The sequence below is a fragment of the Telmatherina bonti genome (genome assembly GCF_933228915.1).
Source record: "Telmatherina bonti genome assembly, chromosome: 6".
In the NCBI taxonomy this organism is placed as follows: domain Eukaryota; kingdom Metazoa; phylum Chordata; class Actinopteri; order Atheriniformes; family Telmatherinidae; genus Telmatherina; species Telmatherina bonti.
This window is the reverse complement of record NC_136624.1, coordinates 18,219,307-18,231,448: the sequence shown is the minus strand read 5'-3', so window position 1 is coordinate 18,231,448 and position 12,142 is coordinate 18,219,307. Positions and strand designations below refer to the sequence as shown.

Here is a 12,142-nt window from a genome sequence, read left to right as displayed (position 1 = left end):
ACCATTCCATCCGTGATAAAACAATTCAAATTCTACAAAATGTACAGCTATAAACAGTTGTGCACATATTTATTCATACCCTTTCATTAAAGAAGGAAAAAAGCAGCTGTCTGTAAAATAAGCTGAAACTGACTAAAGTAACAATAAAATAAAATTTGTGATGAAAATTATTACATGTTTTTATAATTCTGGTTCAATAGAAATTTTTCTTTTAAAAAAAGCAAACAAATAAGATAAATTATTACATATTACATCACTCATAAACTAATATTTTGTTGATTTTGTGGTTTGTTTCTGCTACAGTCAGGTGTTTTCTGTTCCTCTCAGTCAGACTTCTGCACCTGTTGACAGGTATTTTGTTCCACTGTTCAACAGAAAAGTGCTCTAATTTGTCCAGGACCAATTTGTTTGTTTTTTTCTTTCTTCAACTTAATTCAATTAAAAAAAAACAAAACAGTGTCTTATATTAGGCTACTAAATTATATTTTTGCAAATTTTTAGCTATTGCATCCTATTTTAAGTCTCCAGTTGTTTGAGTTACTGTTGTAAATTCAGCCTTTTCTTTAATGAAAGGGTATGAATACATATGAGCACAAGTGTACCAATAAACAAAATAAGAAATACAAAAAAAATAAACACACACACACACACACACACACACACACACACACACACACACATAGATATATACTGCATATATATATATATATATATATATATATATATATATATATATATATATATATATATATACACTATTCACAAAAAGTTAGGGATATTCAGCTTTTGGGTGAAATTTCACAACAAGCCTAAAATGCATTCAAACCTGTACAGGTGAACTTAATGTCATCTTCTCTAAGCTTTGAAATGCACATGTCCAACTGTTAAATGTTTCAATAAATTTTGCACAAGTTGCTGTTCTCTAACAAGGAGCTAAACGGCAAAAATCACGGCAGGTGTGTGATCCTTGAATTGACCAATCAATGTCCTGGTTCAATTAGAGCTGGTCTTTAAACAGTTGTCCTCATCATGCTGTTCACATTTGGACATCATGAGACCAAGACGACACCTAACAATGGAACAACAGTCCCTTGCCATTGCGATGCTTCAAACAGGACGTTCTCAGACAGAAGTGGCCACTGAGCTTGGAGTGTCACAGAGTGTCATCAGCAGGTTGCAACAGAGATATGGAGAGAATGGAAGAGTCACAGAAAGGCCTAGAAGTGGACGTCCTTTGGCCACATCCCGTGCTGATGACCGCTACATTGTGAACACTGCCCTGAGAAACCGGATGATGAATGCCACTCAACTCCAGGCACGTTTAAGAGAGGTGAGAGGCACCCAAGTGTCACGTCAGACCATTCGAAACCATTTACATCAGCGTGGTGTGCGTGCTAGACGACCTGCACGGGTACCTGACCACACCACCAGGCACAGACATCATCGTCTTACATGGGCCAGGGAGCATTTACGCTGGACGAGGAACCAGTTGGCCTCAGTGCTGTTCTCTGATGAAAGTCGATTCACACTGAGCAGAAATGATGGCCGGCAACGATGTTGGAGACGTCAGGGAGAGCGCTATGCATCAGCCACTGTTGTCACCAGGCGAGCTTTTGGTGGTGGTGGTGTGGGCAGGGGTGTCCACTTGGTACAGAACTGCCCTACACTTTGTGAATGGTACAGTGACAAGCCCATACTACCTGAATATCATTGATCCAGTGATTGTGCCCCTACATGAACAGCACAGGCCTAATTTCATCTTCATGGACGACAATGCTCCTGCTCATCGAGGCCGCATCATCAGGGAACAACTGGTGTACCTCAAATGGAATGGCCTGCACTCTCTCCAGACCTGAATCCCATTGAAAACCTGTGGGATCAGCTGAGCCGTCGTGTAGAGGCTCGAAACCATGCACCCCAGAACCTCAATGACCTGAGGGCTGCCCTTCAAGAAGAGTGGGATGCCATGCCTCAGCAGGCAATAAGTTGCCTTGGAACAGCATGAGACGTCGTTGTCAAGCTGTAATTGATGCTCAAGGGCACATGACGAGATATTGAGACGTTCAAATTTTTTGTTGTGGTGTAACTACCATTGTTGTTACCTTTTGTGTTGAATGAATTTTTTGAGATGAGGAAATCAGTAGTGCATCCTTCTACTTAAATGTCTTACTTTTATATTATATCACTGTAGCATGAACATATTGCATTTTCCATAAATTTCACCTGAAAGCCAAATATCCCTAACTTTTTGTGAGTAGTGTATATAATATATCTATGTATCTATGTATCTATCTATCTATCTATCTATCTTCATTCCACTGCCATAGGATGTAACGAGCAATGAGCTCAGCGGAGCCGCGTACAGAGTTGATGTTCCTCGGTCAGTGAACGCACCACGCCTGTCTGCTCTCTAGTTTCAGTATGGCGGCTGGGACTTGCGGAGGAGGACAACTTCTTCTAGGTTCCTTCCAGAAAAATGTAGGAAGGCGACGGGTGTAACATAAAACCATCACGGCAAACGCAAGTTGGACTGTAAAAGGCGACGACGGCGTAACTGGTTGCTTCTGCCGACGTTTCCCTGGAAGATAAACCTTTTGGTGTGATGCGCAAGGAGCCGCAGTCAAGAAACTCCCCTGATTTTTCCGCGTCTGTCTGCTCTGACAGTCAGTTAGCCGGCTAGTGGCTAGGTAGCTCACCTTCATGCTAATGTTCGCTTGCAGTACTCTGTAGCAGCCCAGACACGCTAGCTTAGTGATTGTAGTTGTTATCGGAGATAGGGATGGCATATTGCATCCATTCGGTAAGCCAACTGGTTGAGAAGGGTGGCGAGAAACATTTATGGACCTGAATGATAACTTTGTCAGCACTCAGTAGCCTAGCTTAGCTTAGCCTGCTGGTCCAACGCCAGAAAACGTTGGCCGAGAGTTAGCACTTCGTCTGTCCACCAGCTAGCCAATTAGCATTTTAGTTAAATAAGGCGACCTGCTAATCCCAGATTCATTCCAGCTAAGTGTCCTGAAGGGATGATTCAGACAGAGAGGAAGCTGTAACTACTTAATGGCTCGCTTGAAATGACCGGTAATGTTTCATAACTCAGGTTCTTCTGGCGTTCAGTCCTGCTAGGTGTCGGTAGCGATTTCGTAGGTGTTTTCTGCTGAGAGGTGACGTTAGGTAGCTAGTGAGGTTCCCTGTATCAGGGCAAAAAGGTAACTGATTATGTCTGTTTTCAGATGGCACATAAGGCAGTAGATGATACATCATTAAACGTGTGTAAACCGGCTGAAGTGTTGCATAGTGGTGTGTGCTCGTTAGCTTGCTGTAGGTGAAGACATCGCAGCTCAAAAGCGCGCAATAAATCGATTAAATGTTACCGTAGATGTTAACCGAGTTAGCTGGTTTAGACTTCAGATTATTGACGTGAACTACTGGTGTTTTGTAGTACTGAGGATCAAGTTTGGTAACTAATTGGTTCTTTCGCCTGTTTGACTGCTTGAATAGTTTGATGGACGTGAGGGGCTGTTTGCCAGACTGTCAGTGCTATACTCAGTCATGTATGTCTTGACACATGGCACCTTGGTCTGTACATAGTGTTTGCTGACAGATCTAAGTGTAGTTATGTAGCTTTAGTGGACAGTCAATGAAAGGAATGTCTTTTGTTTTTTATACGTGTGGGTTTGTTTTTTTATTTTCATTATTTTCAAACACAGGAGTGTCTTGTTGATTCAAAGTGGGTAAGCGGTGCTGTCTGGGGTGTGTACTGTGGACAATGCTTATCAGTTGGTGCCTAGAAGATTACAGGACTTAGAATTCTGCCTACATATAGGCCAGAGATATTGTAGATTTTTCATTGGGGATTGCAAGAAAACCCTGCCAATCTGGATCAAGAAAATCTGTCCCTTGTGTCTGGTTGGAGTAATACTCTCAAGCCAAAATCAATGCCTTCAGCGCTGGCTGTATTCGCCTGCCGACCAAACTCGCACCCATTCCAGGAGCGGCATGTGTACCTGGATGAGCCAGTCAAAATCGGCAGGTCGGTGGCTCGGTGCCGTCCGGCCCAAAACAATGCCACCTTTGACTGTAAGGTGCTGTCCAGGAATCATGCTCTCGTATGGTTTGACCACAAGACTGGCAAGGTAAGGAAACAGTAAAATATTTGCAGTTTACTGTCATGATTGACTTCCCTCCAGGATTTTATATATACACGCTCTTTAACCAACCTGCTTTCTCCTCATGAAAACCCTGAATTGATTTGTTGACACTAGTAGGTAGCTTGATCCCTGCTTCCTCATCCTAGAGGAATATTGAAGTGTCTTTGCGCAAGATGATGAACACCTAATGTTTTTTATCCGTGTGTTTTTCAGTGTTTGAAAAAAAAGCTTTATATGTAAAATATGATTTAAATGCAGTCCATTTACTAGAGTCCCTAATAGCATGGGCACATTTGTCACATATCACCCATAAAAAGATTTTATGTCAAATTGAATAGGCCTTTGATTAAAACTGAGTATAAACAAAAACCTCATGAAAACTTCCAGCTTCTAGTTTTCCTCTACACTGAAGCTGTACGTTTGGAGGGAAACTTGTGACATAAAAATGTTTCATCCTTTAGATTTATCAAACACTAATCTTAAATGATTCATTATCCACCTTGAAAATAAGAGCTATCAAAATTAAGTGGGTGAAAAGACTGTCATTATAGCTCAGCAGAACTTAAGTGTTTAAATCTGTGTCTTCTTGAAGATAATTTTCTAATAGTCTGACATGATATGTTTAATTTTTATTTATAACTTGTTAGATTTAGGGCAAAGTTGTTTGTTGTGTGAGCCAAACTTAAGACGTGATGACAAAATGAAACTTAAGAAATCTGTTGAAGACTTTAATCCTTGGACTTGTTTTTATACCCGTTCAGTTTGAATAATCACTAAAATGGGGATTTACTCTGGATTTATTAGGTGGTTGAGCTACTGAACTAGTTTGAGTTTCTATGTAAAATGGGATTTTTACAGAATTTGAAACTGCAAAGATGCGAAACAGTTTGGGGAGGAAATTAAACATTTTATATACTCACTTTGGTAACAGACCTCTTTTTTTCTAAATATAGTTTTCTTTTTCTGATTCTTGTTACATGACTTCCTTGTTTGGAATATTGCATTTTACAAATAACTTGAAAACAAAGTTGCCCTTATTTGCAGCATTAGAAGTAAATTCCCAAGCTCAGCTCATCCTCAAGAAGCAAAAATCAAATTTATCAGAAGAGTTTAACTTTTTGTGTCAGCTGTATCAATTACACAATGACTTTTTGTGAAGTTTTTTGTGAGGAATGTAAGTCTTTTTGTTCATTAGGAAATCATTAAATGTAATCTGCCAACACCCAGTTGACAAATCAACAGGAAAAACCCCAAGCTCTTGACCTCTATGCAGTTTTATTACTTTGCATTTTTGGGTGCACTCCCTCAGTGAAAAAAGTCAGGCAACGTGACTACAACACTAACTGGTTCGGAGTGACAATCGGTAAAGGATGAAACTTCTTTATCCTCGCAAGAGTAATAAAAAGTATTCGGGACAGGAGTGCCCACATTCTTTGGGCATGGAGTTTGAATGAATGAGAATGAAGGTATTGTTAATTATGCCTTTGTAGTCTCCAGATCTCATCTTTATCCAACACATACGGGAAACTAAACCAATTGTAATTTTCCCTGTCATGATCTTCAAAATATCTACTAGGGCACTGTACCCTCCTCCACGTTTTTTCCCTTACTTCTACCCACCTAAGATCAAATCAGAGCATTTGTTTTATGTCTGTATGTTCTCTGGAGGACAGGTTGAACAGGCTGAGACAGCATAGGGATTACCCCTTCTACGTGGCATGCAGTGACTTCGAAATACCCTGTATGTGTTTGTGTGTGTGTGCACAAAGCATTAGCTATTTATAACATTAGTAGCATCATCCTTTCCTCTCTTTAGGGATAATGCACAGCCATGGATAGACTAACACATTGGCAATTTGATTTAATTGCACTCAAGATTTAAACAGTTCCACCTGAAGACTTGGACATACACAATCATCCTTAATGATTAGTTGTTTTAAAAAGTTTTAAAGGTGCTCCATGTTCTGCATTTAAAAAGTGGAATGAATTATTTTGGTGACTGGTTTATCACCCGAAGCTGTCCATTTATAGAACAGCATAGGGTTGTTATGTTTGTTTTGCTAGCTAATTTAGTGAACCTTGTCACTGATAGGTTTTAAATAAAGTCTTGTGCTAACTTCTGATGTTAGGGGAGATGGTGACGCCTACACCGTCTTCCAAATTACTGTGGAAGTTTCATCAAAGTGTCATAATTTTTTTCCCCAATCAAACTCTTTTTTCCCTCCATAGAAATAAAGGAACTCAAAATGCATATTCATTGCAATGGATGAACCAGATCATTCCCGGCCCATGTTTGACTGCAAACATTTAAAATGTCAGCTCTGCTCTGTAATAAATGCATTAAATGCCACACATATATATAAAGTTGATCAATAAAAATGACAATCAGTAATTAGGCCATAGTTGGTTTTTATACTATGGTTTGGGAGTGGGAGAAATAGTGGCATGGTTGATAAGTCAGATTAGGAAAGATGTGTCTTTGTGTAAGAAACCACAGGAAATCTTTAGAGGGGTGATAAACCTGGGGCCTGTTACTTTCCAAGTTTAGTAGATCTGGCTTCTGATTAAGGTGGGCCAGTTGAAACAATTTTAAAATTAGATTGCGATTAAATGTCAATCTCTGTAATATGCATGGGGGATTTTTAAGCTGTTCATCTACCGAACAGGTCGTTAGCTGTAATGCACCTGTAAGCTGGTTACCAGTAATATGGAAGTGGTTTTGGATTCAGTAAAAATGATGAAGAACAGATTAATACAAATTAATGTAATGAGCAAAGTTTGTTGTGAGTGGGTGAAAGCCAAAATGAGACAGGTTGTTGCCATGCGCGATGTAACAGTCTGTTGTCTGTTCAATTTGACTTTTTGTGTTTTATTGTCTTTTTTTCTTCTGTTGTCTTTAGTCTTGACAATGTAGCACACATGCAAAAGATAAAAAAACAGATAAGCAGGACTCTTCAGCAGATGACTTGAAAAGCACTTAACACAAAGACAGGACTTCCTTTTGACAGTTAACCTGCACTGATCTCTTTTTGTCAATGTTACAAGTATGGTTTTTGTTTATTCCTTAGAGTCATTCTTGTCATTTTATTGCTTGTTTTTACAGAGCTAGGTCCTGAGTAAATATTTCATTTTGTCATGTGCAAACATGATAGAATGAATGTGTCAGGTACCCATGAGTTCGTTTGCCTCCTACATTGCAGGAACACATGTGCATTGTGGTATAATGTGCAGCTCTAACATTCTTCTTGTCATAATGATATGAGTTGTGATACATAAATACAGGGCTTTTTGAGTCTATATTAAGTATAATTTACTCTAATTTTTATTTTTTTTCTTATTTTTGCAGTAAATGTACTACATGCATAAACTGTTTACTAAACATCATTTACTTTTTAAAATGACACTGAGTATTGCATACAAATAAGCAACTAATTCAAAATGCACTGCAGTCAAATTATGGAAATGTCGACAACGCAGACCTTTCTTGCCTAACCAGTATCTCATAACTTCAGGTTCCTCTTGCTGTAAGAACGATGTTGAATGAGTTTGCAATTTTGGTTACGGTAGTTAAAAGACACTTTCTGTTCATGTTGAAACTATGCATGTTTGCTATATTTTAATTTTAATTAGTTGCCATTATGTTTTGGTATACAGCTCTGCAACGAAAAAGAGAATAAGGTACATTGTCATGTGACTTGCTGTGATATACCTTTGTATTTGTGATGGCTTGTTAGTCAAGCTTTTGTCTGTCAAACAGGGTGCACCAGAGAGAAATGGGTATAACTGGTCTGTGAATGAAAGCTGTCACTTGGATCATCAAGCATATTGCTTTTTTTTTTAATTGAATTTGTCAGCCTGTGCAAAAGATTGAGCTGTATTTTGATTGTAAAACTAGAGTTTGACCTCATAATACCCTAGTCTTTAATGAGAGTAAAACATGGTCACTTTTCAGAGAAGTTTTCTTAAAGTCAGGAAAAAATCAACTGTTACGTTTGGCCAGATTTGTAGTTTTGCAGCCTGGCTAAAATAGAATTGTAACAAATGGCAAACTTGGATATGGTGTATGGTAGCCTGCGGATTTTATAAGCTCCTGCTGAGACTTAAGCCTTGATATTCTCCTATAAACGCAGGATAAACTGGCATGAGAACAGCTGGTGTGATAAATATTTGAGGGACTCGGAGAAAAAAAATAATGGAGGGTATATTTTAAGCAGCAGCCATCATGGGGAGGTCAGATCAGACACAGCTGCTTCTCTCTTTATTATGAAGGTCCTGGGACTACAGTTTGGGAACTGCTGAAACAGATGAGAGCACATCATGCTTCCTGCTTGCGAGACACCAGTTGGTTTCTCACTTAAAAAAAATCAGTAGTCACTTGAAATTACAGTGCTATTTATAGTTTATTACTTTTTCTTCAAAACTTTTTAAAAAACTGAGAAAAAGCTAACTTTTTGTCAACTAAGCCTGAAAATTAAAAATAAAATTATCAATAAAGGTTTGACTATAAATATTTCAGAGGCTAGAATTTGATAGTGCTTGATTTTAAGTTTATTTATTTTGAAAGCGGATTTTTTTTTTCTTTAAAACTATAAATTCCAAAATATAATACCTTGAGAGTTGCAAAAAATATGCACACATAAATATTAGGGGAGGAACTTGATTTGGGGAAAAAAAAAAAAAAAATCTAATGATTTCAAGTTTTGTAAAGGCATAATTTTGATTAATTGCATTTGAATCGCATAGCAGGTCAGTGAAATACAAGATTACTCTTGAATTTATGTATCTTTTTGAAGTAGTTTAAAAAAATGCATCTAATGGCTTACTGTCACAACACATGCAGAAACTTTGTGAAATACAGTTATTTTCATTACACTTGTGCAGTCAGATAAGTGGTGAGTTCAGTCAGACGTAAGACTCACAGTAGAGATCACAGTAATGCTCCTTTATCACTTACTTATCCACTCATTCATTCAGCCATTCAATGAGCATGTATATTGAAACTTAACTCGTGCCATTTGACCAGATAAGACCAAACTAATCCTTTTGCCGGATGTTGTTGTAACTTTAGGAACTGTGTTGTAACTCCACCACCAAATACTTTACAGCTTGTCTTAAATTTATGGTTTTCATGACAGATGCTGCTGCATTATTTATACAGACATGTCAGTAATTCACAGAAAAAAGGTAGTGTTTAATTATTTTAAAATTCTGCTGGTATGCAAACGTACTGCTGCACAATACCAACGGTGTTGCAGCTATGAAAGCGTGATAGATGTTAGCACTAAATTGGCTGTCATTTTCCATACTGATGGCTCCGCTATCTGTTTGTTCTAGTTCAGGCCAAAATAATTAATTTGTTATGTTGGGCCCACACTCCATGCGGGATCGAGATGTAAGAGATGAAAAGAATGTAGGGGAAACCCATACAGTTGTGAAACTATAACAAATGGTTTAAGAGCCTTAAAAGCTTGAACCCTCTGGTTTGGGCAGGCAGCAAGTGAGTATTTGTGCCAAGTATATATATATTAAAAAAAAGCCTTATGAACCCCTTGTGGTCTTTGGGGCCCTCTCTGGGATGTCTGGAACCTCAAGTTGGGAATCACTGATGTAACTTTTCTTGACTTGACAGCACTCACAAGCAACCTGATGGTGGTGTTTGTGGTAGTATTTAATGAACGGTGATATATATATATATATATATATATATATATATATATATATATATATATAAAATTATGATAGTAGTTTTTTCAGTAAGCTCAAATGGTTTACAAAGGTGTAAATGCGCCTGTGAAAATGCTAATTTTCTTTTTGTTAATGAAACCAGAATAAATCATTTAAAACTTTCCCCAGCTTTAAAGTGACCTGTAACTTGTGAAGTTGAATTTAAAAATAAACTAATCTGTTAGTTAGAAAATTTTGTTTACTGTACATAAAAGAAAATAGAAGGCAGTGCAACTGATAATCCACAATCTCATAAAAATTCTAGTCAGATAATCTAACATGTATGTCATCTGTTATTATCATGGAAGTTTTCCTATGTAGATGCACATCAGTTGTTTGTGGTTGGTGAGAGATCATGTTATTGCCGGTCTAGTTGTTGGGTTGTAATGAGGACACAGAACCTAGAAGATGAGTCATTGGATTGCTGCTGGCCTTGGATGTCTGCATCTAGAATTTGAAAAGCAGATTTCACTTTAGTTGTTTCTTTGATTGCTAAACGTATCTTGAGCGATGGAGCTGAAGATACAGAGGGCCAATGCCTTTTCAAGACAGACTATTTTCAGGTTGCTATGATTGAGGCAGTGAGTCAGTTTGTGTTGGCCAGTATAAAGCTTTACTGCTACATCATGGATGTTTGGTCTATGATTAAAGACAGCCAAAGAGCCAATTGGTCAACCAGACAGCTGGTGGAGAGCAGTATATCAGATCTTTTTGTTTGGTTTCAGTATTTCGAGGCATCATAATGGTCTCTGTGTGAATACCATCTCAATAGAGGGATGCTGTTACACAGACTCTCCAACACACTTTAAATCTGAGTGTGTGCATGCAAAGGATAGGATGCTGTTGGCAAGAGGAGCACCCTAGCAGACTGGGATTTGGCAGTGTGTCTGTGAGTGTGCTTAGTTGTACTAATACTGCATTCTGATACACAGAAGAATATGATGAAAAAATATATTTTTATGGATGCACCAATACCATGTGCATGTACTTGTACTCTGTATTCATAAGTGTTCAGATACTATAGAACTGATAGCATTTTTTATAAAGTAGGCCTGTCAGTCTTGATGCAAAGACAGCAATCTGTGGAATTTAAAGTGTTATTTTTTTCTTAAGGTATTAACATAAACAACAAATTAACTTTGTGTGAATGCATGGACTAGAGATGGACCAGACTCTAGCTCCTTCTACAACTACCTTTCTAAAGTACTTCACCTAGCTTTTGTTCGTGACAGTATTTGTCTTTTTTTTTTCTTTTTTTTTTCCGTCCCTTGTTTAGTTTAATCATTTAAGCCATCATGGCCTGGTGTCACTGCTTACATTGATTCTAAAAACCACTAAACCAGGTGAAAAGTCTGAGACCATGAGGCCATGTTAGCAAATGGAACATCACAGATCTTCTAGCTGACCACAGATCAGTGCTGCTCTCGAAACTCAAGACTTTCTTCCAAGAATTTCACAACAAATTGGATGGAGTCCAAACTATTGTCACTATCCACCACAACAAAAAGAAAATGTAAAAGAAAATGCTGTTCACTGGTGGCTGAAGGAGGTAGAAATGTATGCACTTCACTTCAAACTGATAACAAGAATTTAAAGCCTAAGCCAACTGTTCTGGTGGAGAGACATAGAGGCTGCAGCATTCAGGGGATTAGCTTCCCCAAGGGAATTGAATGTCCAAGACCCATGCAGCTCTTTTTGCAACTTATTTATAAGACCTCATGTGCGAAAATATGCAATTCTGCCCCTGAACTGGCCCAGATAGACCCCCACACCAAAGCTCCTGGAAAAAATCGCGAGTTACCAATAACCTGGTCTGAGAGGACAGGTACAGCTTTAAAAAGCTGCTTTCAGCTTTTTAGTTTCTGGAGATGACTGCTGGAGATGTGTGACTCTTGAAAGGAATACTGGAAAGTAAGGTCCTCCCTTTTCAAGATGGACCTGAAGCCATTGCTCCTGTATCTCACCAGACTTTGCATCACCCAGGGCAACAGCTCCTGTGTCTGACTGTAGTTGGTCACTAAGGTAGAGCAGTTAATCCAAAGATTTGATAAACTCCCCTGTTTACTTGATTAGTTTCTAGATTTAAAATTATAATTGGACCTAAAAATGATCAATGTTTGCTGAACACAATTATAGCTCCCTTAAATGTGCTAATCGCAATCGTTATTAGTGTTCTCCTTGTTGAAGGTCACTTTCTCTATTTCATTTTTTCTCCTTTACCAAACATGTTTGTTTATTCTAATCTACCTAACAAAGTTGTAACTCATCTC

At 38.2% G+C, this 12,142-nt stretch overlaps 1 protein-coding gene across 6 annotated transcripts in view; it reads left to right on the top strand.

Moving 5' to 3' along the window:
* The first annotated feature begins 2,440 nt into the window (after positions 1 to 2,440).
* slmapa (sarcolemma associated protein a) overlaps positions 2,441 to 12,142 on the top strand; it is a 66,156-nt gene continuing 56,454 nt past the window's right edge. For all 6 annotated transcript variants that reach the window (XM_079242347.1, XM_079242346.1, XM_079242348.1 and 3 more), the window contains exon 1: positions 2,441 to 4,133. In XM_079242347.1, the coding sequence (XP_079098473.1) occupies positions 3,936 to 4,133 (198 nt within the window). In that variant the 5' untranslated portion in view covers positions 2,441 to 3,935. The remainder of the gene's footprint in view (positions 4,134 to 12,142) is intronic.